Source organism: Leptodactylus fuscus, chromosome 2 (genome assembly GCF_031893055.1).
Source record: "Leptodactylus fuscus isolate aLepFus1 chromosome 2, aLepFus1.hap2, whole genome shotgun sequence".
Lineage (NCBI taxonomy): Eukaryota > Metazoa > Chordata > Amphibia > Anura > Leptodactylidae > Leptodactylus > Leptodactylus fuscus.
The window spans coordinates 254,213,898-254,241,235 of NC_134266.1; the positions used below are offsets into that span (position 1 = coordinate 254,213,898).

Below are 27,338 nucleotides of genomic sequence, written 5' to 3' on the forward strand. Positions count from 1 at the left end.
CTGCTGGGATCTGTTCTGACACACAAGATGTCTGCATCTTCTATGTCACTGCTAGAACCTTCACTTTAGTGCCGCTGGGATCGGGGAACAGAATATAAGATGCACACATCCTGTGTACAGGAAGAGATCCCTGGAGAGCTGCATATCATCTCTTACCACAGGTAATGGGGTACTATTATCGTAATAGTGCCCCCCAGTTAATATCATTACCTGTATGTGGGGGGATGGTAGTTAACTTTTATAGTTATAGTAACCCTAATAGTGCCAGTCCCTCCCCCACCAAAACCCTGCCCCCCACCAGGCCATAGGAAAATTGACCTACTTCTAAGGGTATGTTCACATGGCAGAATTTGCATTCCGTGTGTGAACATTACGCACGACTAGCCACAATGGCAAATGAATGGGCCCAATTGTAAGGGAGCCGCGGAATCCGCAGCAAAAAGGGTCACCTCGCTTCTTTTTTACGCTACTAGCTAGTGGAAAAAAGAAGCGAGTAGCTCCCACTGAAGTCAACGGGAGACAGTTTTGGCAGCAGATTGTGAGGCCGATTCCACATCAAAGTCCGCTGCCAAAAAACTGTGTAAACTGACCCTGAGTGGTTCTTAGTAGAGATAAGGTTGGGCACCGCTGCTTTAAAAATATATATTGAATATTAAAAACTGGATGAGACACAGACACAATGCACAGTAGCAACCTTTAATGGCCACCAACATCATTTCTAATGACATGGTGAAAAACAAAAACTACTTCTATTTACATCTGTCGCCAAAAACAATTCTCTAGTACTAACTTAATGGTAGCTGAACAAACATGAACTAAGGAGACTTCTCACCAGAAGAGAATACAACGTGTTACCTGTAATGAACAAAGAGAAACCGAGTAAGACATCTTGATATTGCTTAGACATCCAACACAATAGAACATCGCCAGTAAAACAGAGCCTACCCTTAAAGGGGTTGTCTGGGAGAGATTAAATTGACTTACCAGATCCAGCCTTGTCATGCCAACTCCCCCACCCAGGGCATGTGATGGGAATTAGCGCTCTGCCCCCCAACCCCCTATGCTAGGGTTTCAAAGTAATGCTAGGTTCACATCTGCATTCGGGTTTCTGTTCGGGGTGTCCGCTTGCGAAACCCCCGAAAAGAAACTGAATCCGCTTTAAAAAAAAAAAAAAAAAAAACGGTTACCTGCGGACCCCATAGACTATAATGGGGTCTGCATAGTTTATAACTTGTTAGCCAGAAAAATTGAAAAGTGAAATTATGTATATAAAAAAATAAATTAGATTTGCAACAGAATGGGTAAAGAAAACTTGGAACATGAGCTGATGTATTATTAAAATAAGCCGTGCCAATAAAACGGAGGTTTTTGTTACAAATGGAATGAAAAAGAATTTGCGAGCAAGTCCCTCTTTGTGGAAAAAAGGCAAACTTGCTCTAAGCCTGCTTTTCCTTACAGTAAAGGAAGGACAATATGCCAGGTGCCATTTTATGGTGTCTGCATAAATCCATCCTGACTTTTACACTGTGAATTGCCTAGGGTACACCATATCTTGCACCAATGGAGGAAGTACATAAGAATGTGCCAAAATAAACCTGCCTGAAGAAGGGGCCTCTGTGCTCTGAAAGCTGGCAGATACAATTGTTCTGGTTACACAATGAAGGTATCAGGTCTAGAAGATCTTCGGCTAGTAAAAAAAAACCTTCCCCATCAAAGAATGTTCTGTATATACTGCTGTAATCTTAAAGGGGTCTTCTTGCTCCCCACCAAATGCTAGAACCTCAGCAGTAGCCACAGATGTCATCACTGCAGTTCCACTCACATCGTAGTTAATAGCCCATCCCATTCACACAAGATATGCTGTTGACAAACTATCATCTTTGTTCCTTGCCACTGCCCCATGTAAACACACCCAGTAACAAAGTCCTGCTGAAGAAGAATTCAATATACTGCAGTCAAGAATGTTTCAATCCATCAGGCGAATAGCTAATACCTTCACATATATTCACATGTCATCTAACTCCGCCAGTCCCATTGCAATCAATGGCTTGTGCACCAGCTCCTGGTTGTCATCATACAAGAACACAGTTTTTTCTGGGCCGGCCTAAGAAAGGAGAGACAGGACAGTCACTTAGGTTTAGTTATATGACAAATCATTCAGACACGACCATTCACACACAGAGACAGGTAGCATGTTAAAGGGTTGCACAGTTACTGTCCTGTGGTTAGGGGTTGTGTCCAATCGCCGGGTCCCTCGATGATCAGGATTCTGGGGGGGAGCAAAAGTCCCCCTAAAGCTGCCTTGTGAATGTAGCATTCTATGGGGCTGCCTTAGTCTTGATAACCTCATAGAAGTGAATGGAGCGCTGCTCACAAGGAGGCCTTAGGGAGACCCAGCGCTGGGACATTTATTCCTCGTCCTGTGGCTTGGTGACAAGTATCTACAATGGCAAAACCCCTCTAAGGCTTTACTAGGACTAAATATAATATAGTTGATCACGGTTCCTAGTCACAGTTACAATATAAAGTTCTGGCTGCCTGCAGTGCCCACTAGAGGGAGCTAGCAGAATATAATTATACAATGAACTGTATACACAGTACACCGTTAGCTCAGCACAGAAGATCAGTGTGGGCCAAGTCTAACCAAGCCTGCTGATCTGCTGCAGGAATGGGCTGTGGCACTTGTGGCAGCACTGCCGCCGGTTACATGTAGTAGCATGGTGCATAGCATGGTGCATGAAATTGCAGCTCATTCCTGTTCACTTCAATGTAGACAGACGTCAATGTTGATAATGCAGTGCTGTTGAGTGATGTGTGCTCATTTATACACCCTGAAGGGTGGCGGTCTGAAGAGTCAGAAGCCCTCTCCAGCCTGATAATGATATCCTATCCTATCCATCAATATATTGAACTAGGTAAACCTGATTAACCCTTTGTATCTGTATCACAAATGTAGAAATCTCGCATGATAAATAGCTAGATGGACACACACAAGATCTATCTATCTATCTATCTATCTATCTATCTATCTATCTATCTATCTATCTATCTATCTATCTATCTATCTATCTCCTATATATAAATATCAATAAGATCTAAAATGTTCTTACAATGCATGTAGAAGTATATGTCTTTCCTCCCACCATGTCCATCATCTCAGTCATTGCCTTCATGCTCCACATTGGGCAGTAAGAAATTCTCTGGATTTCTGGATCATTTTTCGGAGGCTTAAATCCAGCCAGTTTCACCTTGATAGCTTTTGCTGGATACTGAATAAGCGATTCGGGCAGCTGAAATAAACTGGAGGGAAAAAACAAATCTAGTTTCTACAAGTCCATACATTAACCCTTTTTCCTTTCTCTGCCACTCACGTATTTATACGTCCTCCCAGGGTGGCACTTTTGTAGTCGAGGACGTAACTACTACGTCCTTACAACCAATGCCAATATCTCAGGATCGGTTATTGCTATGAAGATGCTCTTGGATTCATTTTAAAGAAGAGAATCTTATACTCAAAATGATACCAAGATCATCATGCCCTTACAGATCTGGAGCGAATCGCTAGTGAAAACGCTATTCGGCATTGAGATCTCAATGCAGAACACAATTCCCAACAGAGTTTTTAACAGCAGATTTCTCCGTATTGGCAAGAGCTATCATGATGATCTTTGTATTACTTTATGAGCTTCTTCTCTTTACAATGAATCCAAGCTCATCTTCATAGCCCTAACGGATACTGTCCTTTCCTCCTCCAGCCTCAGGCAACATCTTAGAGCTGCAGGTAAAAGAAAGAAAGAGGAAGGAGCAGAGCTGCAGAGACAATGATAAATCATTATCGTCTGTGCATAACCTATATGTGACTCCAGGGGAGGGAGTAGCGAGGACTGCTGTCTATGTTATCCCCTCTCCTATCAATCAGAGACCATACTATACTTTTACACTCTGATTGTCACAGAGAGGGATAAAGTAATACCCCTCTGAACTTAATCACAGGGGTATTCTTATGTAATACCCCTCTGAACATAACCAGGAAGTTTATTGACACTGTGACCCAGACATTTACCATCATCCAGGTCACAGCGCCAAAAGAGTTGCACCAAACATTTACACAACACATGCACAAACTCATCAATAAAGTTTACATCTGACCCTGTCCTGTCCATGCCTGATCTTTATACAGTGAATGAAATTAAATGTGAACAAAATCTTGCACATGCGTTGTGCTCACGAGATTTCATTTACGCTGTCAGGACTAGCTGCTCATTGAAGCAGTGAAGACAAAAAGAATGAGGAGGGATCTTCAAGCAAGAATAGGGTGGTGAAGAAAGTTCCAGGCTGATGACGTGGGTGTGCTCAGAGCACAGGGATAATACTGGCTGTGCTCCAACAAGACTCATTAGCAGATGAAGAAAAACTTTTTTTTTTTTTCTAGAAAACGGCTGGAAGGGTCAGAAAAACAGAGGTATGGCTAAAATAGCCTTTCTAAAGGCTACATTAATATAGGCTTGTTTAAAAATGATAGACAGCAATGATAGACTTCCTTTAAACCCAGTCAATGCCTTATAAATGACTTACACAAAATCTGCCTCATACTGAAATGTAGTGCGTGCCGCCTGCCAGTGAATTACCCTGATAAACTGTGAAAAGCACTTACCGTATATACTCGAGTATAAGCAGACTTTTTCACCACAGTTTTTATGCTGAAAAAGCCCCCCTCGGCTTATACTCGAGTCAGGCAGCACAGGACTGCAAGGATCTGCATAAATTAAGAGAAGGGGGGTGTCCTTCAGTGGTTGCTACAGTAATGATATAGGACACTCCCCTCTTCACTTAATTTATACAGGTCCTTGCAGTTCTGTGCTGCCTGACTTGAAACTTCCCTGCTCCTGTGTCTGCATTGAGGTGAGCTGAAAGTGAAAGTAAAACACACAGGTACATACTGGGGTTACTCTGCCTATTAATGTCAGGCATTTGGGGTTATTAATTTAGTTTTAGCAACTCCATGTGCCTCACATTAATAGCAGTTAACCCCATCATGTCCCTCGTATTAACCCCTGTGTGCCCCATATAAGGGTTACTAATATGTGAGACATATGGAGGTAATAATAAAGGACCTTAATAATGTTCAATGTAATAATTATTACCCCACATATCAGTAACCCTTATGTGAGGCACACAGGGGGATAATGTGAGGGACATGATGGGATTAACTGCCATTACTATGAGGCACATGGAGTTACTAAGCTGCAATGCACATGAACATGATGTCTCAGTTAATGTAATTTTATTGGTATCTATTTTAATTTTTGAAAATTTCCAGTAGCTGCTGCATTCCCCCCCCCCCCCTTCCCCAAATTTTCCCAGTATTTTTTTGTGGTAAAATTAGGGGCCTCGGCTTATACTCGAGTACCTCTAGTTATTATTTTTTTATACTACAGTAAAAATTTTTTTTTTTTTTTTTTTACCAGATACCCCACTAACAGGGTATTTTTGTAGCCATTTCCCCATCAGTCTGCTATATAGATAGGACATAGTGCCTCTGAGTTGAGCCATCTCCAGAGAGGAAGGCAATCACTTCACGTGACTAAATCGTGAGGGGATCACACAAGCTTGTGAGCCAAAAAGCATGGCAAAGCTGCAATTAAAAAAATTGGCTGTGTGGCAACCCGAACCCAGTTTGTAACTGGTCAAAGGCCTTTAAAAGTGCCAATCACTTGTATCTGACCCAGAAGGGTTACACCTGTCATTTGAGCCACTGGCTTACCGATCGTTCCAAGTTCAGAGTTTCTTCCTCCCCATCCTTTTAACTGTTATAACTGGGATGCCAAAAAGTACAACCAGTGGTGCAAATACTCTATTATATATGATACACAGTCTTGTGTCATCTACCGTATATAACATCTATAGACATGGCAACTATAGGTTATCAATCACATCCTACTGCAAATTCAGTCTTTTTTATTACCTGTTGGTATCCACTACTTTTGTAGATCCATAATCAACAAATTCCATGAGACAACTGACGGGGTTGTAACATTTAATGGATTGTAATTTCGCTCTATGCAACAATCCATCTCCGTAAACTGCAAGACATGGCATAGCTGTATATAAAAGGGGAAAGGTCAGCGTATTACAGTGACTATCAGGGACGTCTACAACAAGCAGGGACTGTCACACTCACTAAGTACCTGTTCTAAAATCTGTCAAGTATGGCAATTCATTCTCTTCAGTGTTGAGCTTGTTAAGGATGAACTGAAGAGGATCGCAATCGCCATCACCGGACCCGCTGGTCTGGCCTTTTTTAACAATACAAATCCAGACCTGCAAAAAAGGGGAATCGTTCAGTACAACTAGTGTCACATCCTACAGGAAAGAGAATTCCGATCGTACAGATTTTAGTCAGTATTATGACAAACATTTGTAATACACTTATCCCATGTAAGGAACTCCAAGCATTGTGGAGTAGGGGAGTGCCGTACAAGCGCTCATCCCCAACACCCATAAGGGTCAGTTATTTTACAGGAAGCAAAATTTACCTATTAGTAAACTGTTCGCATGTGGCAGGAAACATTGTACCCAGAGGAAACCCACACAAACATGGGGAGATCATATATATTTCATGTAGCTTTTGCTCTTGGTTGGATAAGCAACCTCTTTATAAATGGAGGCTGGCCCCAGGTCAGCTTTTTAGGGCTAGTTCACAATGGTCAGGATTTTGACACGGAATTCGCATCAAAATTCTGCCGCCTCCCATTGAAATCAATGAAGAAGCGAGCTGCCCTTTTTTTCAGGCGGATTCCGCAGCTGATTCAGCTGCGGCGTCCGCCTCGCAACACCAACCTCCGGACTAGGCCCATTCATTTGGGCCTAATCTGGAGTGGAAAGCCACGATAGAATGCAAGTGCACTGCAACGACATTCCGCTGTGGCAGCCGCGACGGAATGTGTTCACGCGGAACCCCGTGTGAACTAGCCCTTACAGTAGCGGCAGTAAGCCATACATTTCAACTGCAATGGTCATGGCAAGGAAACGTACAATTACATGCGGATCAGTTCTATGTTCAGGTGGTGGCGGTCTAAAGGGGTGGGGTTAAAAGGGAGTCTGTCACCAGAACCCAGACCCACAGATAATAAGTTAAAGTGACCTGAATCAAACAGTGTTTTCCTCTTTGCTGCTGTTTCTGGCAATATGCAAATTACCTCTTAGGACCAACAAGGGCGTTTCAGTTATTCTAAAGAGGTAAGAGACCAGACCTTCATTGCTCCAAAGACCTAATTTACATATTGACAAGCACTGTGATATTTCTTGCAACCGAGGCATTGATTCACTTAGCTCGGCCCAATCCCTTTAAACCGATACCTAAGTGTATATATAATGTACTTACAATGTCGGGTGTTTCAATATGCGTCACTTTAGCTTTGAAGAGCTCTCCTGGCCCAGGCAAGGACTCTGACGAATATTTAGGCAATAAAGGGGTTTCATAATCATTTTGAAGCAATTCCTAGAACAGAAATATGACATTTCTGACTTTTCGAACTTGTCCCAAATAATATTCGAGCACATCTGTACATTACATTGTAATGCAATAGATTAGATATGAGTTGCAAAAAGAAAAAAAAAAAGAAAAGCAAATTCCATCAAATTTGTCACAACAGGGACATTACTTTTCACTAAATACTTACAATAATGTGATAGTTGGGGGTCCGTGAAAATTTAGAATAGATGACACACTGATGGCCATGCTTTTCATGGACCCATACGCACTGCAGTGAATGAAACCAAGCTACAAAAAACAGTTAGTATATAGGGCCTCGTCCAAAGTTTTTGTAGCCTGGTTATACAGTCCTATGAAAAAGTTTGGGCACCCCTATTAATCTTAATCATTTTTTGTTCTAAATATTTTGGTGTTTGCAGCAGCCATTTCAGTTTGATATATCTAATAACTGATGGACACAGTAATATTTCAGGATTGAAATGAGGTTTATTGTACTAACAGAAAATGTGCAATATGCATTAAACCAAAATTTGACCAGTGCAAAAGTGTGGGCACCTCAACAGAAAAGTGACAGTAATATTTAGTAGATCCTGCTTTTGCAAAGATAACAGCCTCTAGTCGCTTCCTGTAGCTTTTCATCAGTTCCTGGATCCTGGATGAAGGTATTTTGGACCATTCCTCTTTACAAAATAATTCAAGTTCAGTTAAGTTTGATGGTCGCCGAGCATGGACAGCCCGCTCTCAAATGATCTGAAAACAAAGATTATTCAACATAGTTGTTCAGGGTAAGGATACAAAAAGTTGTCTCAGAGATTTAACCTGTCAGTTTCCACTGTGAGGAACATAGTAAGGAAATGGAAGACCACAGGGACAGTTCTTGTTAAGCCCAGAAGTGGCAGGCCAAGAAAAATATCAGAAAGGCAGAGAAGAAAGTGGTGAGAAGAGTCAAGGACAATTCACAGACCACCTCCAAAGAGCTGCAGCATCATCTTGCTGCAGATGGTGTCACTGTACATCGGTCAACAATACAGCGCACTTTGCACAAGGAGAAGCTGTATGGGAGAGTGATGAGAAAGAAGCCGTTTCTGCAAGCACGCCACAAACAGAGTCGCCTGAGGTATGCAAAAGCACATTTGGACAAGCCAGCTTCATTTTGGAAGAAGGTCCTGTGGACTGATGAAACAAAGATTGAGTTGTTTGGTCATACAAAAAGGCGTTATGCATGGCGTCCAAAAAAAACAGCATTCCAAGAAAAACACTTGCTACCCACTGTAAAATTTGGTGGAGGTTCCATCATGCTTTGGGGCTCTGTGGCCAATGCCGGCACCGGGAATCTTGTTAAAGTTGAGGGTCGCATGGATTCCACTCAGTATCAGCAGATTCCTGAGAATAATGTTCAAGAATCAGTGACGAAGTTGAAGTTACGCCGAGGATGGATATTTCAGCAAGACAATGATCAAAAACACTGCTCCAAATCGACTCAGGCATTCATGCAGAGGAACAATGACAATGTTCTGGAATGGCCATCCCAGTCCCCAGACCTGAATATCATTGAACATCTGTGGGATGATTTGAAGCGGGCTGTCCATGCTCGGCGACCATCAAACTTAACTGAACTTGAATTGTTTTGTAGAAAGAAATGGTCCAAAATACCTTCATCCAGGATCCAGGAACTGATTAAAAGCTACAGGAAGCGACTAGAGGCTGTTATCTGTGCAAAAGGAGGATCTACTAAATATTAATGTCACTTTTCTGTTGAGGTGCCCATACTTTTGCACTGGTCAAATTTTGGTTTAATGCATATTGCACATTTTCTGTTAGTACAATAAACCTCATTTCAATCCTGAAATATTACTGTGGCCATCAGTTATTAGATATATCAAACTGAAATGGCTGCTGCAAACACCAAAATATTTAGAACTAAAAATGATTAAGATTAATAGGGGTGCCCAAACTTTTTCATAGGACTGTATGTCCACTGTGTATGCAAGCAGTAGGAGCGACCAAAAATGGCAACAAGAACCAGAAAAACTGCGACCAACGGAATCAGAAACTGGGGAAAGAAGAATTTACCCAGAAAACTGACAAGTAATCCCACAAAAAAATAGGCTTAGTTAAAATGAGTTTCCCAATAACAGAATGACTTTAACCACTTCCATACCAGATCCTTTACCCCCCTTCCAGACCAGGCACATTTTCAGGTTTTAGCCATGTTCCAGTTTAACTGCAAACTGTTTTTCCATTACTTTGCCAACCTATATGTATTTGGTCTCCTTTTTCTCGGAACATAATGGGCTTTCACGTTTTATAACAAAATAATTGATAAATTTAACCTTTTAGAAAAAAATAGAGGGAAAAGAGTAAAAAATGTGTAAAAAAAATGCTTTTTCCTACATTTATACACGATAGCCTCAAAAAAAAAAAAAAAAAATGCAATAAATATATAGATTCTAAAATATATTTTCTTATTTCTGCTGTTTGTATTAATACCACATTTGAGTATTTTATCCATTATTTGGGCCTACAGAAGAGCCTGCAATGAATGGTGTGCAAACCGCTGTGTTTCTGCACCCTGAGGCCGGGGCGTTGCTCAGTGTTGGCGGTGTTGTACAGTGCTGGCAAAGTGGATGGGATTCTTGCAAATCCCATGCCCACTTTGCGGAAAAGATCGCAGCACGGACACGCCACGATTTGCAAATCTGTTGCGGCTTTGGAAATCGTGTGTGTGTATGTGTAGTGATTTTCCAATCTCCCTCTCTGTCAGGATCTGAGGAGAGGGAGATTGGTAGCCACTTTATATACTTTTATTACTTACTAAGTAAACTTTATGTGAGCAGTGTGGCAGACTGTCACAGTGCTCACATGCCCCAGAGACCACTATGTCCTATCAGGGTGGTCTCTGGGCAAAACTCTGTGATCATAGCTGTCTTCTGAAAGCTGACCACGGAGCATTGCTGGGGGTGGAGGCAGAAGAGCTGATCTCCCTCTCTGATAAGCTAAAGGAGAGGGAGATCAGCGTTCAGCCAGTGAAGTTTGTCTCTGTGACAAACTTCCTTGTGATCGCTGTGACTGGCTGTCACAGCGATCACACACCCACACAGGCTGGTCTCCTGACTGGCTGTCACAGCGATCACACACCCACACAGGCTGGTCTCCTGACTGGCTGTCACAGCGATCACACACCCACACAGGCTGGTCTCCGGATAAGCTCTGAAGTCTCTGCTGTTCAGTGGAGACTTCGGAGCTGTGTGCAAGGGGGGTGGAGGGAAGGAGGGGGGAGGTGCAGTGGAGCAGAGGAGTATATTCTACTCATGCACCATACGATCTGATCGCTGTGACAGGCTGTCACAGCGATCGTATGCCTAGAAACCACAGAAGCTGGTCTCTGGGCAAAGCTATGAGGTTTCCACTGTCAATAGACAGCAGGACCTCATAGCAAAGTACAGGAGGGGGGTGGAGGCACAGCGGAGCAATCTGCTGATGTGCCGACTGTCGTCGTTATCTCTGTGAAGGTGTGTCACAGGGATCACATACCTGGAGACCACACAGAGTGGTCCCTGGGTGAAGCTCTGAGGTCTCCACTGTCTATTGACAGCGGGACTTCAGAGCTCAGTACGATGGGGGAGACGCAGTAGAGCAAGTTCTGCTGGACGTACAGGTACGTCCTGTCAGAACTAGGCAACCACCTTCCGGACGTATATAGTCTTTGGGCGGTCCGGAAGTGGTTAAACTGCTGTGACCGTATAAAGTTTCCATGGTTCTGAGGATGTGTCATTTGGCTGAAGCATCATTCCATTGATCTGGCTAGCTTCCTGAACAAGTTTGCACATAATCAAAACTTACCTGGAAGTCAATTTGCCAAATGTTCTCCTGAGAAATGTCTGTAATGTAATTTGTCTCCTGAAATAAATCCAAAAAGTACAATGAGTTTTCTCTATCTTTCTGAGAAATGTTATCATTTTAAAGCAAGAAAATGAAGAAACTAAATATACATAAGTCACAGAAAATACGTTCTTGGTGCTTAACATAAAAGTTGAGTCTAAAATGGAGTGGAAAAAAGGGATCCTATCATATAAACACATTTTTTTTCTGGTTGAGACGTAGGAATATCCTTAAGAAAGGCTATTCATCTCCTACCTTTAGATGTCTTCTCCAGACCGCCGTTCGCTTGAAATGCTGGTTTTCGCCTTTATGCAAATGAGTTCTATCGCAGCACTGGGGGCGCCCCCCCGATCCTGCGAGAGAACTCTCCAGCGCTGCCTCCATCTTCTTCAGGAACGGCGTCTTGACGCGTCTTCTTCCAGGGGTTGGCTACAAACTTCTAGGCCTTGGGCAAAGCCAACTAGGTATGCCCGCCGGCCACAAGAAAATGGCCACTAACACAGTATTGTAAGCGGCCATTTTTGTGTGGCCGGCGGGATGCACAGTCGGCTTTGCCCGAGGCCTAGAAGTTTGAAGCCAACTCCCGGAAGAAGACGAGTCAAGACCCCGTTCCTGAAGAAGATGGAGGCAGCGCTGGAGAGTTCTTTCACAGGATTGGGGGCGCCTCCAGTGCCGTTTACGCGCTGTGGCCCGCCCCCAGTGCTGCAAGATAACTCATTTGCATACCGGTGAAAACCGGGATTTCAAGCAAACGGCGGCCCAGCAAAGACATCTAAAGGTAGGAGATGAATAGCCTTTCTTAAGGCTATTCCTACGTGTCAACCAGAAAAAAATGTGTTTAAATGATAGGATCCCTTTAAAATCAGGTGTTTGATGTGGATACAGGTGGTACCCGATACTAACAGCCACATTCGGCAGCGCCACCTACTGGGCCCATGGCATACCAGGAAGCACCTGATTGTACACACTCCATTGTAACAGCTGCCTTGATATACATGTTGCCTTAATATCCAACAATCCCAGGAACAAACAGGAAAATGCAATTCAGTGTTTTCCAATGTAAAATAATGCACCCGAGGAGAAGGAGCTAAGGATTGCCCAGTACTGTCAGTTTTGTGTTAGCCAGGACATTAGAAGAGTAAGGTTTAGGCCTTATTCACATGAATAAAAATGAACAGGTGAGAAATCTGATAAATGGAGAAAAAGGGATTTTCCTGTGATTACATATATTACAAAGTTTCTTTCTCCATTTGTACTATTAGTTTAGGCCTTAAGCACATGGACGTGCCGTTTATCACTGACCTAATGTTTGTGAAAAACAAAGTGCAAATTTTTTGAAACATCGCATGGCCATTATAGACCCATGATTATCAAAGGGACTATTCACACACCGCTATCTATGTGCAACTTGTGCATGTAAGTTTTGCACGTTGGGTACATCAGTTTTTTGTTATCAAAACGGGCCTGTGAGGGTGGTTTATCGGGTTGTGTTGAAAAGTTGGAACGGCAGTGCCCATTTCAATAATGTAATCGAACATGATATCAACCTTTACAAAATATTAAAGGGTTAACTAAAGTCTATGTTAAAGGGGCTACACCACAAAGTGAAGACTGCAGTAGCTGAATATGGGTAGGACTGGTGGTTGATAGAGATGAGCGAATACTGTTCAGATCAGCCGATCCGAACAGCACGCACCCATAGAAATGAATGGAAGCACCTGGCACGGCGACTGGCCGCCGGCAAAGTCAGCGTCACAGGTGCTTCCATTCATTTCTATGGGTGTGTGCTGTTCGGATCGGCTGATCCAAACAGTGTTCGCTCATTTCTAGTGGTTGGCGCTTTCATTCACTTCAATGGGAGCGCCAGAGATAGCCGAGCCGAAGGCACTGCTGAAAAGAGTGTTACCGCCATACTGCGCTGTCCATTCCAAATGATCTCAAGATCACTAGATATAAATAACCACTTAAGGGCTAGTTCACACGTGAGTATAAGGGGAGGTTTTTGACAGCGGATTTCGCGTCCAAAACCTCCCCTTATAATGGTGGTCTATGGAGACCGCCGGGCTTCTGTTCTCCGCTAGCGGCGAGCTGCTGCTAGCGGAGAAAAGAAAGGACATGTCCTTTCTTCAGGCGGAAGCCGCGCAGGTTCAGCCGCGCGGCTTCCGCCCCCGGCAGCTCCCTCCTATGTCGGCTCATTCATTTGAGCCGACAGCAGAGGGTTAAGGCGCGACAGCGATGGTCGCGGCAGGCGGGTTTTGACAAGAGAGAGACGCGGCTCGCCGCGTCTCTCTCTGTGTCAAAACCCGCGCGGGCAGTTCACGTGTGAACTAGCCCTAATAGTGTACGATGCACTAAAACTACTTACTATTATGTTGTTGTTTATATCACGGTCTATACGAAGGCCATGGTTGTATAGCTCCAGAATAGCAGAGACTGAAGCATTTCCACAATATATACGAACAGACGCGCTATCGTGAGAATCTTTAGGAGGCTCCTGTGAAATGTATAGGGTTAGAGGATCACTTACTAGATAATAATCGTTAACATGACTTCATATAGAACAAATAATTTTTTTTAATAAAGCAATTTAATCTATATAATTGAGAATCAGTAGTTAAGGAAGTCTACCACCAAAATCACTTTATACCCACTTGTATGCTGTTGGAGGGTTCTTGCTCACTAGTGTTAAAGTGAATCTTGAGCGAAAAATTCTATATTTCTTCCATATATGTAAATGAGTTGTTTGGTGCCCATGAGGAGTGGCTGCGTCTGCTACAATATCCAATTTATTCTGTGGTCACCACCTATCTCCATCCCATATACAAAAGAAAACGGGTGCTACAGTGGACTAGACCATACCCCCGGTGCACTGAGCAGCTTTTTTGCGTAAGGAATAAAGGGTGAATTTTTCAGCAGCAAGACTACATTTTGGCAAAAGAATGTTAAAGGGGTTTTCCTGCTGTGCAGCTTCCAGTGTACCTTCCACAAGAGTTCCCTCTCACTTAGACTCCCCTCCTCTTTCACTCCATTCCACCCCCTCCCTGTCTCCCTAGCTAAGCTATCCTGTCCACTACTAGCCCCTCCCCTGTCTCCCTAGCTAAGCTATCCTGTCCACTACTAGCCCCTCCCCTGTATCACTAGCTGAGCTATCCATCCACCACTAGCCCCTCCCATCTCACTACCTAAGCTATCCATCCACTACTAGCCCCTCCCCTGTATCACTAGCTGAGCTATCCCTCCCACTACTAGCCTCTCCCGTCTCACTAGCTAAGCAATCCCTCGCACTACTAGTCCCTCCCCCGTCTCACTAGCTAAGGTATCCTGCCCACTCGCAGCCCCTCCCCCGTCTCGCTAGCTAAGGTATCCCACCCACTACTAGCCTCTCCCCTGTCTCACTAGCTAAGCAATCCCGCCCACTACTAGCCCCTAACCTGTCTCACTAGATAAGCTATCCCACCCGATACTAGCCCCTATGCCCTTCCGTCTCCCTAGCTAAGCTATTCCGCCCACTACTAGCAGAGAGGGAAGGAGCCGCTCTAGGACACAGGAAGGCTGGTAAGTATTGATGGGGATAGAGGGGGGGAGTAATAGTGATGTTTCGTTTCAGAAACAGTGAAACAAAAAGTCACCGGATTATCAGAAAGTGTCCCTGGGGCAGTCACATGACAGCTTGAGGAATATGGGTAATTTTAGATATTTTTTTTAATTTTTATAGAGGTAACTTAGAAGTTAGTTGGGAGGAGGGGGTTTAAGTTTAGGGGTTAATTCTTAGTTTATCCTGGATAAACCCCTTTAAGTGTTCCACTAACAAGCCCTACAACAGCATATACATGGTCCGGAAGCAGGCTGGTGGCGGTAGACTCCTTTTAAATGGGTACAATTTTGGTAAACATTTAAAAGGGAGGAGTTGTTTCAGAAAAGAAAGAAAGAAAGAAAGAAAGAAAGAAAGAAAGAAAGAAAGAAAGAAAGAAAGAAAGAAAGAAAGAAAGAAAGAAAGAAAGAAAGAAAGAAAGAAAGAAAGAAAGAAAGAAGTTGTTCCTTGACAATCTCATATCCCTCTCTGTCCACGTTCCAACTGGTCTCTCTCAGAGCTACCTGAGCAGTCAATTGCTGGGTATTTTTAGGGCCAGCAAGTAGAGAGAGGCAGAGGCATGAGAAGGGCTGTTACTTAGTAATTTTATGGAATAATTTTTTTTTAGGACTTTACTTTCTGGAAAATCCTTTGAAATATTTACAATAATAGTAGGAATTACTGATAAAACATACAATTTTCTGAGCACAGAGTTCACCGGCTGTGTTGCACCTGTGATCAATAAAAAGCATGAAATATTCTTTCACAATCAGACTACTGGGACAGTTTTAAGTGTGAATGGGTCAGTAAAAAAAATAGGTGTTGAACAGAATCTGCAGTCACACAGCCCAGTTTTGGCTTCGTTATATTATAGTCCGTATTAATCCACTGCTGACTATCACAATCTAAATGGATAGCCCAGGATTACAAGAAGAAAAAGTCTGTTTTTTTTTACTTTCAGAAAAAGGGTCTGCTTCATGACTGTAATAAGATAAGATAATACAGCTTCTATTTTATAGACTTCAGGGTTGATGCTCTCTGATAACTTATATAGTAGTCATAAGCAGCCTATGGGGACCTCAATGCCATTCTTGACATTCCGAGGCATTGCTACAATGTTGCTACAGACAAGTGTACGTGCTAACAATCATTATATTCCTAATTTGTTTTACAAAACACCATTATATAACACATTATAAAATACCACAATATAAACGGTGTCAATTCTCTCCAGCAGAAGTTCTTTCAGAAACTGAATCGCATCCGGCTGCCAAAGTTCACCAACCTGATAAATCAATAAGTAAATGAATATTAAAATACTAATCCAGTAAAACACGTCGGTCACAAGTCTTCATCATTGATTCTTGGTTTATACAGAATGTGTGATAATATAGGGAGTGTTCTTTCCTGTTTCAGTATAAGGTGTGTTCACGTAGGAATTTGAAGCAGATTTTTTTTTTCTGCTGGTCAAAAACTGATGAGGATTTTGACGCTGAACTTGGAGAAGCACACCGCTGTATTTTGGCATTATTGGGCAAGGACAAATCACGTAAGCAAATTTTAACAAATTCCGCACCGATGGATGGGAGTGCTCAGGCGGAACCCGTCTGAAGAATAAGCAGGACTCTAATTTTTTCCGTACCAGAAAAAAAAAAAAGCTATCTCCCACTGAAATGAATGGGACAGATTTCAGGTGGAATATGAGATGGATACCCCCTCAAATTCAGGGTCAAATTCCGACATGTGAACACAACTTGAGGTTCTGCTTGCATAAATAAAATAATCAAATAAAGATTTTTTTTTGCAATAACATTCAATGGGCAGATGAGTCCCAAAGTTTGTACCTTCCCATATTGCATCTCTCTTTTTTAATACAGTGTATAAATGGTTGTGCAGATTAACCAAGTATACCGTATATAGTCGAGTATAAGCCGAGTTTTTCAGCACAGTTTTTGTGCTGAGAAAGTGCTCCTCGGCTTATACTAGAGTCATTACGGTAACTTTCTGCTAGCAGGCCAGGTACGCACCCCCCCACCACCACCTTCACTGCTCCATCACACGCAGGGTGACGTGGCCACGTAAGGTCAGGCCCGCACCCGGCGTATGTCTGCTTCCTGGCGTGCTAGCAGAAGCATCATAAGTAGTTCTGCAGATTGAAATGTACAGAATTGCAATTCTCCTGGCAGTAGCGTGGCGATGCTGCGGCCCCAGCACCCACCCCGGTGTCTGTATGCCGGGTTTGTAAGGGCCGGTTCACACATGCTGATGTGCTTCGTCTGTAAGGAGTCCGCATGAGGACCCTCCCGGACAGAATACAAGCGCAACTTGTATTGCCGTCTATGGGACTTGCAATCAAATGATTGCAGGGTCAAGCCACCTAGGGGGGGCTAATAAAATAGTGAAAACAAAAAGTTTAAAAAAATATAATAAATAAAAGTTCTAAATCACTCCTTTCCCTAGAATAAATATAAGGGCGGGTTTACACCAGCACCCGATCTCTGTCATGCAGGTTTCCGTTTTCTGTCAGCAGAAGACGGAAACAGACATCCACGGTCCGCCGGTGAGCGTCTTCTGCTGTCCATGGCGAAACCGTTTTGTCTTTTAACGGACACAAAGTCCTGCATGTCTGACACTGTGTCCAGTTAAAAAAAAACCAAAACCCGTTTTGCCGCGGAGAGCAGAATACGCTAACCAGCGGACATTTTTCAAACCCATGAACGGGATTGAAAACTGCCTGCCGATTTCCGTCTCCTGCCAAGTTTCTCGGGTAGGAAATGGAAACCTGTATAACGGAGATCGGGCGCTGGTGTGAACCTACCCTGAAAGTAGAAAATTACTATGAAACACATACACATTAGGTATCCCTGTGTCTGAAAGTGCCCGTTCTACTGAATATAGGGGATCTGCAGTGCTCCTGTTCTGTCGGGAAGAGGTTAATAGGAGCACTGCAGATCCCCTATACTCAGCCAGACTGAATTCCAAGTGTGTGTGTGGGGGGGGGGGGGACAGTCCTCAAGCTCAGGGAAGGGGCAGACAGACAACCAAAACACCCCCTCCCCTTTCCCAGCATCTACTGCACCCAAGAACTCCGACCATTTTAATTTTTGAAATTTTCCAGTAGCTGCTGCATTTCCCCCCCTCGGCTTATACTTGAGTTAATAAATTTTCCCAGTTTTTTTAGGTAAAATTAGGGGCCTCGGCTTATATTCGGGTCGGGTCGAAAATAACGCAAAACTGACTTACAGGGAGAATATCACTCAGCTGGCATGGTATACCATAGCGCGGAGTATGTGGATTATACACAGATGGGTAGAGGTGACATTTGGGGATTTTTTCTGTATAACCAAAATCTTCATACTGCACCTGTGAATTTAGACACAATAAAATTATAAACACACAATGGACAAAACACGAGGAACTAATGGTATTTGGTTAAAGAGAAGATCATAAAACATTTAATTGATGACAGAGGTCTTTGTGGATTTTACACCAATGTCCTAAGACTATCGGATGCATTGAGGTTTAGACAACAGGAAAAAAAAAACAACAACCATATATTGAATTTTAACTCATATTTTATTTTTTGCTATTGTGTTGAGGCGTGTTTGGTGAACATTTTATTCATATATTTAATTAACCTATCTAACTTCCTTTTAATAGAAAACATAATCTAACATTCTTAATAGCAACCATATAACTGAGCTCTACACATTTGTATTGACAGCATGCAGCACTATAGCATTTGCCAAAGGGGGCATGGCGACTTCAAATGGCTGTACATGTGAAGTGTATATTAGGTTACAGCTACTCCTACTGCCCTGCACTGATTTGACACATCACTGTAGCATAGCAAAAAGAGAACTGTAAAGCTATGAGGAGCTGCACAGTTCTCTCAATGATCAAACAGATCAAGGAAGGGGGGATGGCATTAATGGAACCCCCGCTGACTAGCAGAAGACCAGCTAAATATATTCTTGCAAAAAGTGCTTTTCAGAGTCCAAAAATATATTGACATTTACATATAAATATAATATTTCATTATTTAACTATTTTTGTTGTTGTTGCACTAGAGCACTTTTAATATAATGTACTGGAAAACCTTTGCATGAAAAAAAACACATATTTGTCTACAGCAAAGGGGATCAGAGTCTTGTCATACAGTGGTCCTTGCTGGGGGTCACATTGGTCATGAGAGCAAGTGTCACGCTGGCATGTTGCCACTCCATCCATCTCTATGGAACTGCCAGGTAAAGCCAATAGCTGAAGTTGAAGTAGTCATATACCAATTAATGGATTAGCAGCAAACCTGTGCAACAATCACTCCTTTTATTTGGAGGATTAAAGGACCCCTGTTGTGTCTGGTAGGGGTCCCGATTCTGGGGTGTAATAAATAAGTTATACTTAAGGGCCAACCCTATAAAACTGATTACAGCTGAATTCTTTCCAAGCTAACAACTGTTTATTATACAGTAGCATTATATTGTGAATTGTCATCGACTGTACGCAGTATAAGGCTGTGTTCACCTTTATGCTGAGAAGACTCCTCTATACCATCTGCATGAAATCGGCAGATGAAAAAGTTCACAACTTTTTTTCATGCACCGCTTTCAATTTTAAAACATTGAACACCCAACAGTCCCTATTATAGTCAAAGGGGTTACCCAGGCCCCATATATAACTACTATTTTAGCGTTCCATCGTCTGTTGTTCTGGACCCGTCAGATCAGTACAATGGACAGATGATGCTAGTGTGAACCTCGTATAATAACAGGAAAATCAGTAAATCATTTCCTATCAGTTTAGTGTCTTGTCTACAATTTGGGCTATCCAAATTTTTAAGTTAACTTAACCTATGATATTAATAATCTAGCCATACCGTAATCATATCTCCACCGAGTATGTCAACAACCTTCCCTCGGTATAACATAGTATCAGATCCCTTAACAAGGCAGCCTTCACCTTTCTTCCAAGAGTAGGGCGCCATTAAACCAAGGCATTTAAATGAATTCTGGATCTCAAGCATTAGCAGAACAAGGTCATTCTCTAAAAGAACAAAAACAAAAACATTTCACTTTATAGCAGATACCAGAGACAAATATATAACATGCAGTATGACCAGCTGCAATAGTAGTGTACTGCCGTCTATGGGACTTGCAATCAAATGATTGCAAATGATTGCAGGTTCAAGTCCCCTAGGTGGGGGCCAATAAAATAGTGAAAAAAAGGTCTAAATCCCTCCTTTCCCTAGAATACATATAAAAGTAGAAAATTACTGTTAAACACAAACACATTAGGTATCCCTGTGTCTGACAGTGCCCGGTCTACTGAATATAGGGGATTTACAGTGCTCCTATTCCGTCAGGAAAGGGTTAATAGCAGCACTGCAGATACTCTATATTCAGCCAGGCTGAATTCCAAGGGGGGGGGGGGGGGGGGGGAAAACCCCAGTCCTCAAGTTCAGGGAAGGGGCAGACAGACAACCAAAACACCCCCTCCCCTTCACCCAAAAATTTTTAATTTTTGAAATTTTCCAGTAGCTGCTGCATTCCCCCCCCCCTCAGCTTATACTCGAGTCAATAAGTTTTTCCAGTTTTTTTGTGGCAAAATTAGAGGCCTCGGCTTATATTCGGGTCGGCTTATACTCGAGTATATACGGTAAATGATGTCCATCAATAAAGTACAGTAATAAAAATAATGGCATTACCCAAACATTCCTGGACTACATATATAGTCCCATCTTCAGCAATATGATGGACTTTAGCTAAAAATGTCTTCTGATCAGGCAGCACAGGAGGCAGGTAGGGCTCATCAACCATCGACTCCATAACCGGCTCTGTAATGTTACTTTGCTCACTTGTTACGGTTACGACACTCTCTGACTCTGGTTCACTTTTAATGTCTTTCACCGGTTTGGGTTCCTGAGGACAATTCTTAGCAGATAACTTTGTATTTTTGTCTTTAACTTCTAACAAGGAATTGCTGGAGTTCCTGTGAAGAGAATGTGGGATGTTTAGGTAGAAGCAAAAAAGCAAACACACAGGGATTAAAGGGGAGAATAGCCAGGTGACCCCCAGTACTCTAATCTTTGTTCGAGAAATGTGACAGTGATATGTCACTGGAGCCAGACACGGGTATATGTGTGTGTGTGTGTATATATATATATATATATATATATATATATATATATATATATATATATTAGACAGGTGGCTTCATCGGTTGCCTTAGTCTACCACTCATGCACACTTTCAAGGACTTGAACTTATAAAAAAAAAAAAAAAAAAAAAAAAAAAAAAAAAGATGCTGCCATATAGGAATGCTTCCAGAAATAGAAGAGTTAATATCGGTAGTTTATTTTTGTCAATTAAAAATGAAGTTTACAACTCAACCCACAAAAACAAGCCATATGGCTACGTTGACAAAAAATATAAAAGATCATGGCTTTAAGCATCCAACGATGAAAAAAATGCTTGTAGTTTAAAGCTAAGTTCACACTAGCACTTGATCTCCATTAAGGGTTTTGGTCTCCAATTCCACTTGAAAAATGCAGAGAGAAAATTCCTGCAAGCAAGTCTTTTCTCTCTGTATTTTTCAGGGGGAAACCCACCAGACCCATTATAGTGCATGGGGTCCGCGGGTAACCGCCTTTTATGCGGATAAGGTTTCCGTTCTTTGGGTCCACAAGCAGACCAGAAGAACAGAATACCAAATGCTAGGGTGAACACAGCTTAAAGACTAAAACAGTCTGGTCACGGGTTAAAATATACATATATATTTTTAACCCCTGTGCACTGAAAAGGGGTTCTAGATACCCAGCCTCAGGCAACTAAAGCATTACTACATAGACATTCTTTTCAATAAAAGCTCCACAATACTTCAAAAGCAAAGACTGCTTATTGTGGAGCTCTTTAACAAAAAAAGGACAACCCCTTTAAAAATGAAGATGCCTTGAGCAAAACACAAGTCCTGCATTTAGTCATTTCCTTTGTCCAGTACCCCAGTATAGTGCAAACGCTGTCTGATCTGCTGTGACCACATATATCAATTGTTTTAGACACTTTTACAACCCATATGATAAAGGCAATGCTTTGCGGAGAGGGATGTGACCAAATTCGCAATGCCATGGTGCATTTTATTCCAAGCCAAGTAATAGATGGTGTAAATTTATATTAGGCAGTCTAACGGGCATAGTCGTCTTGGCATTTCCATCAAAGTGAATGAAGTGCTAGCCAAGCATGCGGGTACTTGGGGGGTAATTACTACCCTTCAATGGCACTCTATTGCTGTTGCTCTCAAACTATGATGGATGAGAGCAACGGACATTAAAACTATTTCAGAGAATTGCAGGGTCACCAGTACAGACCTTCTATCTCTCAGAGCCAAACCCTTTTTCACCAAGAATTCAGAGATGTCCACCAGCTGTTGGGATTCATCCTTGCATAAAATTCTAACAGGCAAAGGCCAAGATGATGCATTGTCCTATAGAAGAAAATATAATAATACTTGACATTAATACAATGCTAAATGCACTAATACTTAAGCCACATTACCCTAAGTAGTCACAGATACAACCTAGTCATGCCCTTTGCTTATCATACCTCCTTGCAATCTACTTCGTGACATCAGCAAGTGAGCAGGCCTGATGTCAATGATGCCCAGGAGATGTGACTAACAAGGGAACAGCAGGACTAGACTGAAGCTGCCCCCCGCCCATACTGACTACTTAGCTTTATTTGCAGATCACTTTTTATGCTTTTAGACATGTTTAACTTCAGCATAAACATTAGAGAATGGGAACAATGCAAAGCCAAGTACTCTATCCTGTACATCATGGGACCAGTTTATGGTGGAATACTACCAGACAGGTTCCCTTTAAAATAGCTTTTTTTGGCCACATAATTTTGCTAGTAATACCGCAAATTTAATCCAGGGGCAGTAATAATCATGTTAAAGTCTGTAGTTTTACAGATAAAATTGTCTGGCCAAGTCATAAAGATATTTGAAAACACAGTAAACCTCATATAGGCCGGGTGGTGACCCGCATACAACCAACCCGCAACAGATGCATCATTTTCCCTATGGTTAAACCGGCCCCAATTCTGACCCTTAACCCCTTAAGGACCAGGCCATTTTTTGGTTTCGCATTTTCGTTTTCCCCTCCTCACATTTCAAGAGCCATAACTTTTTCATTTTTCAGTTCACAGAGTCACATGATGGCTTATTGTTTGCGGGACAAATTGTACTTTGTAATGGCATCATTCAATATGCTGTGCAATGTACTGGGAAGCTGGAAAAAAATTCAGAATGAGGTGCAATTGGAGAAAAAATGCATTTTTTGCCATTTTCTTATGGGTTTAATTTTTACAGCGTTCACTGTTTGGTACAAATGACATGTTACCTGTGTTCTACGTGTCAGTACGAACGCGGTGATACCAAATTTATATAGTATTTGAAATGTTTTGATACTTTTAAAAAAATGATAAACTTTGCAAAATAGAAAAAAAATTTTGTGTCATCATGTTCTAACACCTGTAACTTTTTCATATTTCCATGTATGGAGCTGGTTGTGGTGTCTTTTTATGCGGGACAAGATGACGTTTCTATTGATACCATTTGGGGAAAGATCTGATGGTTTGATCACTTTTTATTCAATTTTTTATAGGAGGCAAAGTGTTGAAAAAAACGCTTTTTGGCTGTTTTTATTTTTTTTGCCGCTACGCCGTTCGCAGTACGGGATAAATGTTTTAATATTCTAATAGTTCGGGCATTTTGGAGCGCGGGGATACCTAATATGTTTATGTTTAATGTTCTTTAATTACTTTTATAGCTAATCTAGGGAAAGGGGGGTGATTTGAACTTTTATATTTTTTTTATTTTTTTTAATACTTTTAAAAACTTTTTTTTTCTTCTGTTACATTTATGATCAGACCCCTTAGGTACCTTGAAACCTAGGGGGTCTGATCGCTCATACTATTCACTGCAATACTACAGTATTGCAGTGAATAGGAAAATCGCAGCACTTCTATTAGACGAGGCCTCTGGCATCGTCTAATAGATCTAGTGCAGAGACAAGCCTGGAAGCCTTCAATAGGCTTCCGGCTGTCATAGCAACCGATCACCGCCCTCATGTGACGTTCAGGAGGGCGGCGATCGGGGAAACATGGCGGCGCCCATGCCGCCGGCGCCGTTTACACGCTGCGGTCGCGTTTGACCGCAGTGTGTAAAGGGTTAACAGCAGCGATCGGCTCGGGCACCGACCGCTGCTGTTATTGGCAGGTCCTGGCTGTATTATACAGCCGGCATCTGCCGTGTATGGAGCGAGCTCAGCGTGTGAGCTCGCTCTATACATCCCCATGCGACCCATGACGTACAGTTACGTCAAGGGTCGCTAAGGGGTTAAAACATTTCCTCCAGGTATAAACAACTTTTCAAACCTGAATAGTGCAGGATACAATAAGAAACTTTGTAATATATCTTACTAAGGAGATCAGTTTCCTTCTCCACTTATTAAGCTGCTCTTCTGCTCCTTATCTTAAATCTGACTGCTTGTTTACACTTTTCTCCTTCTCCATATTTAGCCTCACACATACAAACCTATGAAGCAGGGAGGGATGGTGTAGGATTTCTCCTGCCTAGTTAATGGATTTATTGCTTCATTATGTTTATTATCAGCTTCTTATCTACAACTTAGTAGTGTTAAAATAGCTGTGAACACAAGAGTGAAACAGCAGCAATTGTTTCAGTGTCTTTTCTATATCTCTCCTCCCTTCATAGATTAACATGGAGAAAGTAAACTGCCCGAAAACTGGAGACGTAAACAGATTTCTTTAATAAGATATATTTAAATTTCTTATTTTCGCCTGTACTATTCATTTATGAAAATGTTCTTTTATATAATTGGTAGGCTTTAAACAAACTAGTGACAACTAGCGAATGCTTAGGTCCCCTGCTGGTCTCTCTTGACACACACGAAATGACCGCTCATGTAATCAATGGCAGAGGCCAGGCATTGTTGCCGCTACTGAGTGGATATTTCCTATTCAGGGACTCGTGAAAGCATTGGGGATCGCTTTACAGGGTATGATTTTTTTATTTTATTTTTTTTACACTGACTTCAATAATCACTGTGACTGTGGCTCCACAAAGATAACTGGAAAGCAAGTCACAAGCTGTTGCAGTCCAGTTCTGACTTCCACCAGCAGGCCTGTAAAACACAGAAGAAGCAAATACAGTTATATTACTTCTATTATAAAGTGAGGTGGTAAGGTAAACCAACATCTTACTCAAGACATTTGTAAAGCTAAGAGCGGGTTCCCATTCACTTGAATGGGATTGAAAACTGACTGCCGGGTTTCCCTCCCCTGTCCAGTTTCTCGGGGCAGAAGACGGAAACCCAGCAGGATTGCATAAAGCGCGCACGGGCGCAGATGTGGGCCCGCCCTAAGTATGCATACACCAACTACTAGAGTAATGCACATGTGACAAAGGAAGCACACTTTTGTATGTATCATTATGGGAATATGTTTTTTCGTGTATCTATCATTTGAGAATATAGTGTTTATGGATGTATCGTACAATGGTAGGTGTGTTATAATTAATACCTGGGACTGGTAAATAGTGAGATATTGGCGGGAGGTCTTATACACCTTCATCAATATGTATACTAAGAACCTCATGGTCAGTATTGTAGAATTTGCTGAGAAGCAACAGATCAATGTATAAGACTGGGATGTGCGGGCCATGTCTTTCTCTCTTTTTACATACTCTGTTTCCCCGAAAATAAGTCATCCCCCGAAAGTAAGACGTAGTAGAAGTTTTGATGAATTGCCTAATATAAGTCACCTCCCGAAAGTAAGACATCCCCTAATAATAGTCTTTCTGTGCAAACATTGTATGAAGAAAAACATTGCAGCCGGCTGAACACTGTGCACGATGTTCCGTGTACACAAGTATGCCGGCTTCTGACGCCACTGCGATACGTTGTATCCAGTGTTCCTGCTGCCGTAGGATGAGCCCGCTGTGCATACACTAAGCATCAACAAACCAAAAAAGGAACAACAGGAATAAGGTATAAAAATATAAATTTTATTCAACAACAACAAAACACATAACACTAATAAAAGGTGACTAATCACCAGTTACCATCAAATGACCGTGGGTACATGGGTGGTAAAATATGGGTAAGAACACCATAAAGGGGATAAGAAGTACAATAACATATACACACAGATCTATGAGGAGGTAAGTATACCAGACAGTCTCATATAGTCGTACTAGATATCAGCATATAAAGATATTACTGCACAATTGTTATGTAATGCATAAATAGTGTTATGACTCCCCCTAGTGGGGTATTTTGGAATTACACCGAATATATATGTATATACAAGTGTATTGAATAGACGGTGTAGTCAATAGAAATAACAAATGCATTAAGGAGGGAGTGTAATGCTGAACAATATGCAGTACCTCCTAAACTATAAGTATTACCCCCTATCCGGAAGGAAAAGGTATAAGTCTAAGTGACTCATATATTAGTAATAGTCATACCAGAATCACTAAATATCAGTCAAATGGTGAGCTTACCCATAGTGTAGGAACCAGTGTTCACCACAAAAAACGTGCCCACGTGTCCCCGGGGTGTTCTTACCCATATTTTACCACCCATGTACCCACAGTCATTTGATGGTAACTGGTGATTAGTCACCTTTTATTAGTGTTATGTGTTTTGTTGTTGTTGAATAAAATATATATTTTTATACCTTATTCCTGTTGTTCCTTTTTTGGTTTGTTGATATTAGTTGAACTCAGGATCCTATGTTGGACCATACTAGGGGTTATGCATGATGCCTTGATATTTCTTAATTTTTTCCCCCTTTCTACCATGTTTGTCTATATACACTAAGCATCGTATGTGGCAGGGAATCCACTCTCCCAGCTCATCCCACAGCAGCAGGAACAGAGGATACAACGTACGGTATCACAGCAGCAGCCAACTTTCCTGCGCACACGGAGCACCGCACACAGCGTTCAGCCGGCTGCAATGTTTTCTTTACACAATTTTTGCGCAGCAAGCACATCTCAGCGTAGCGCAGTGGTGGCAGCAGCACACAAAAATAAAATAAGAAATCCCCTGAAAATAACACATAGCATATCTTTAGGACCAAAATTTAATATAAGACACTGTCTTATTTTTGGGGAAACACGGTAATATATATGGTAAGTCTCTTCCTTCACCATTTTTATTATTTTTTTGCCCCCCATTTGCCCAGGTGTTTTTAATTAGCAGGAGACTGCAAAAAGGGACCCACCTACTAGCTCTCAGTCCTCTGACTGGAGCAATATGGTAAGGTGAATTTTTGAGATCTGTTCACATGGTACGGTGCTGCG

The 27,338-nt window shown here is 42.0% G+C and overlaps 1 protein-coding gene across 1 annotated transcript in view; it reads right to left on the reverse strand.

The window, feature by feature from the left end:
* Positions 1-794: 794 nt before the first annotated feature.
* RNF17 (ring finger protein 17) overlaps positions 795-27,338 on the reverse strand; it is a 66,605-nt gene continuing 40,061 nt past the window's right edge. The window contains exons 20-34 of the mRNA XM_075266056.1: positions 25,062-25,152; positions 22,312-22,427; positions 21,796-21,798; positions 20,653-20,936; positions 19,825-19,991; positions 18,192-18,311; positions 16,153-16,233; positions 13,743-13,871; positions 11,339-11,395; positions 7,385-7,501; positions 6,189-6,321; positions 5,966-6,101; positions 3,111-3,300; positions 1,994-2,104; positions 795-855 (exon numbers count right to left, since the gene is read on the reverse strand). Coding sequence (XP_075122157.1) covers positions 2,006-2,104; positions 3,111-3,300; positions 5,966-6,101; positions 6,189-6,321; positions 7,385-7,501; positions 11,339-11,395; positions 13,743-13,871; positions 16,153-16,233; positions 18,192-18,311; positions 19,825-19,991; positions 20,653-20,936; positions 21,796-21,798; positions 22,312-22,427; positions 25,062-25,152 — 1,723 coding nt within the window. The 3' untranslated portion in view covers positions 795-855; positions 1,994-2,005. The remainder of the gene's footprint in view (positions 856-1,993; positions 2,105-3,110; positions 3,301-5,965; positions 6,102-6,188; positions 6,322-7,384; positions 7,502-11,338; positions 11,396-13,742; positions 13,872-16,152; positions 16,234-18,191; positions 18,312-19,824; positions 19,992-20,652; positions 20,937-21,795; positions 21,799-22,311; positions 22,428-25,061; positions 25,153-27,338) is intronic.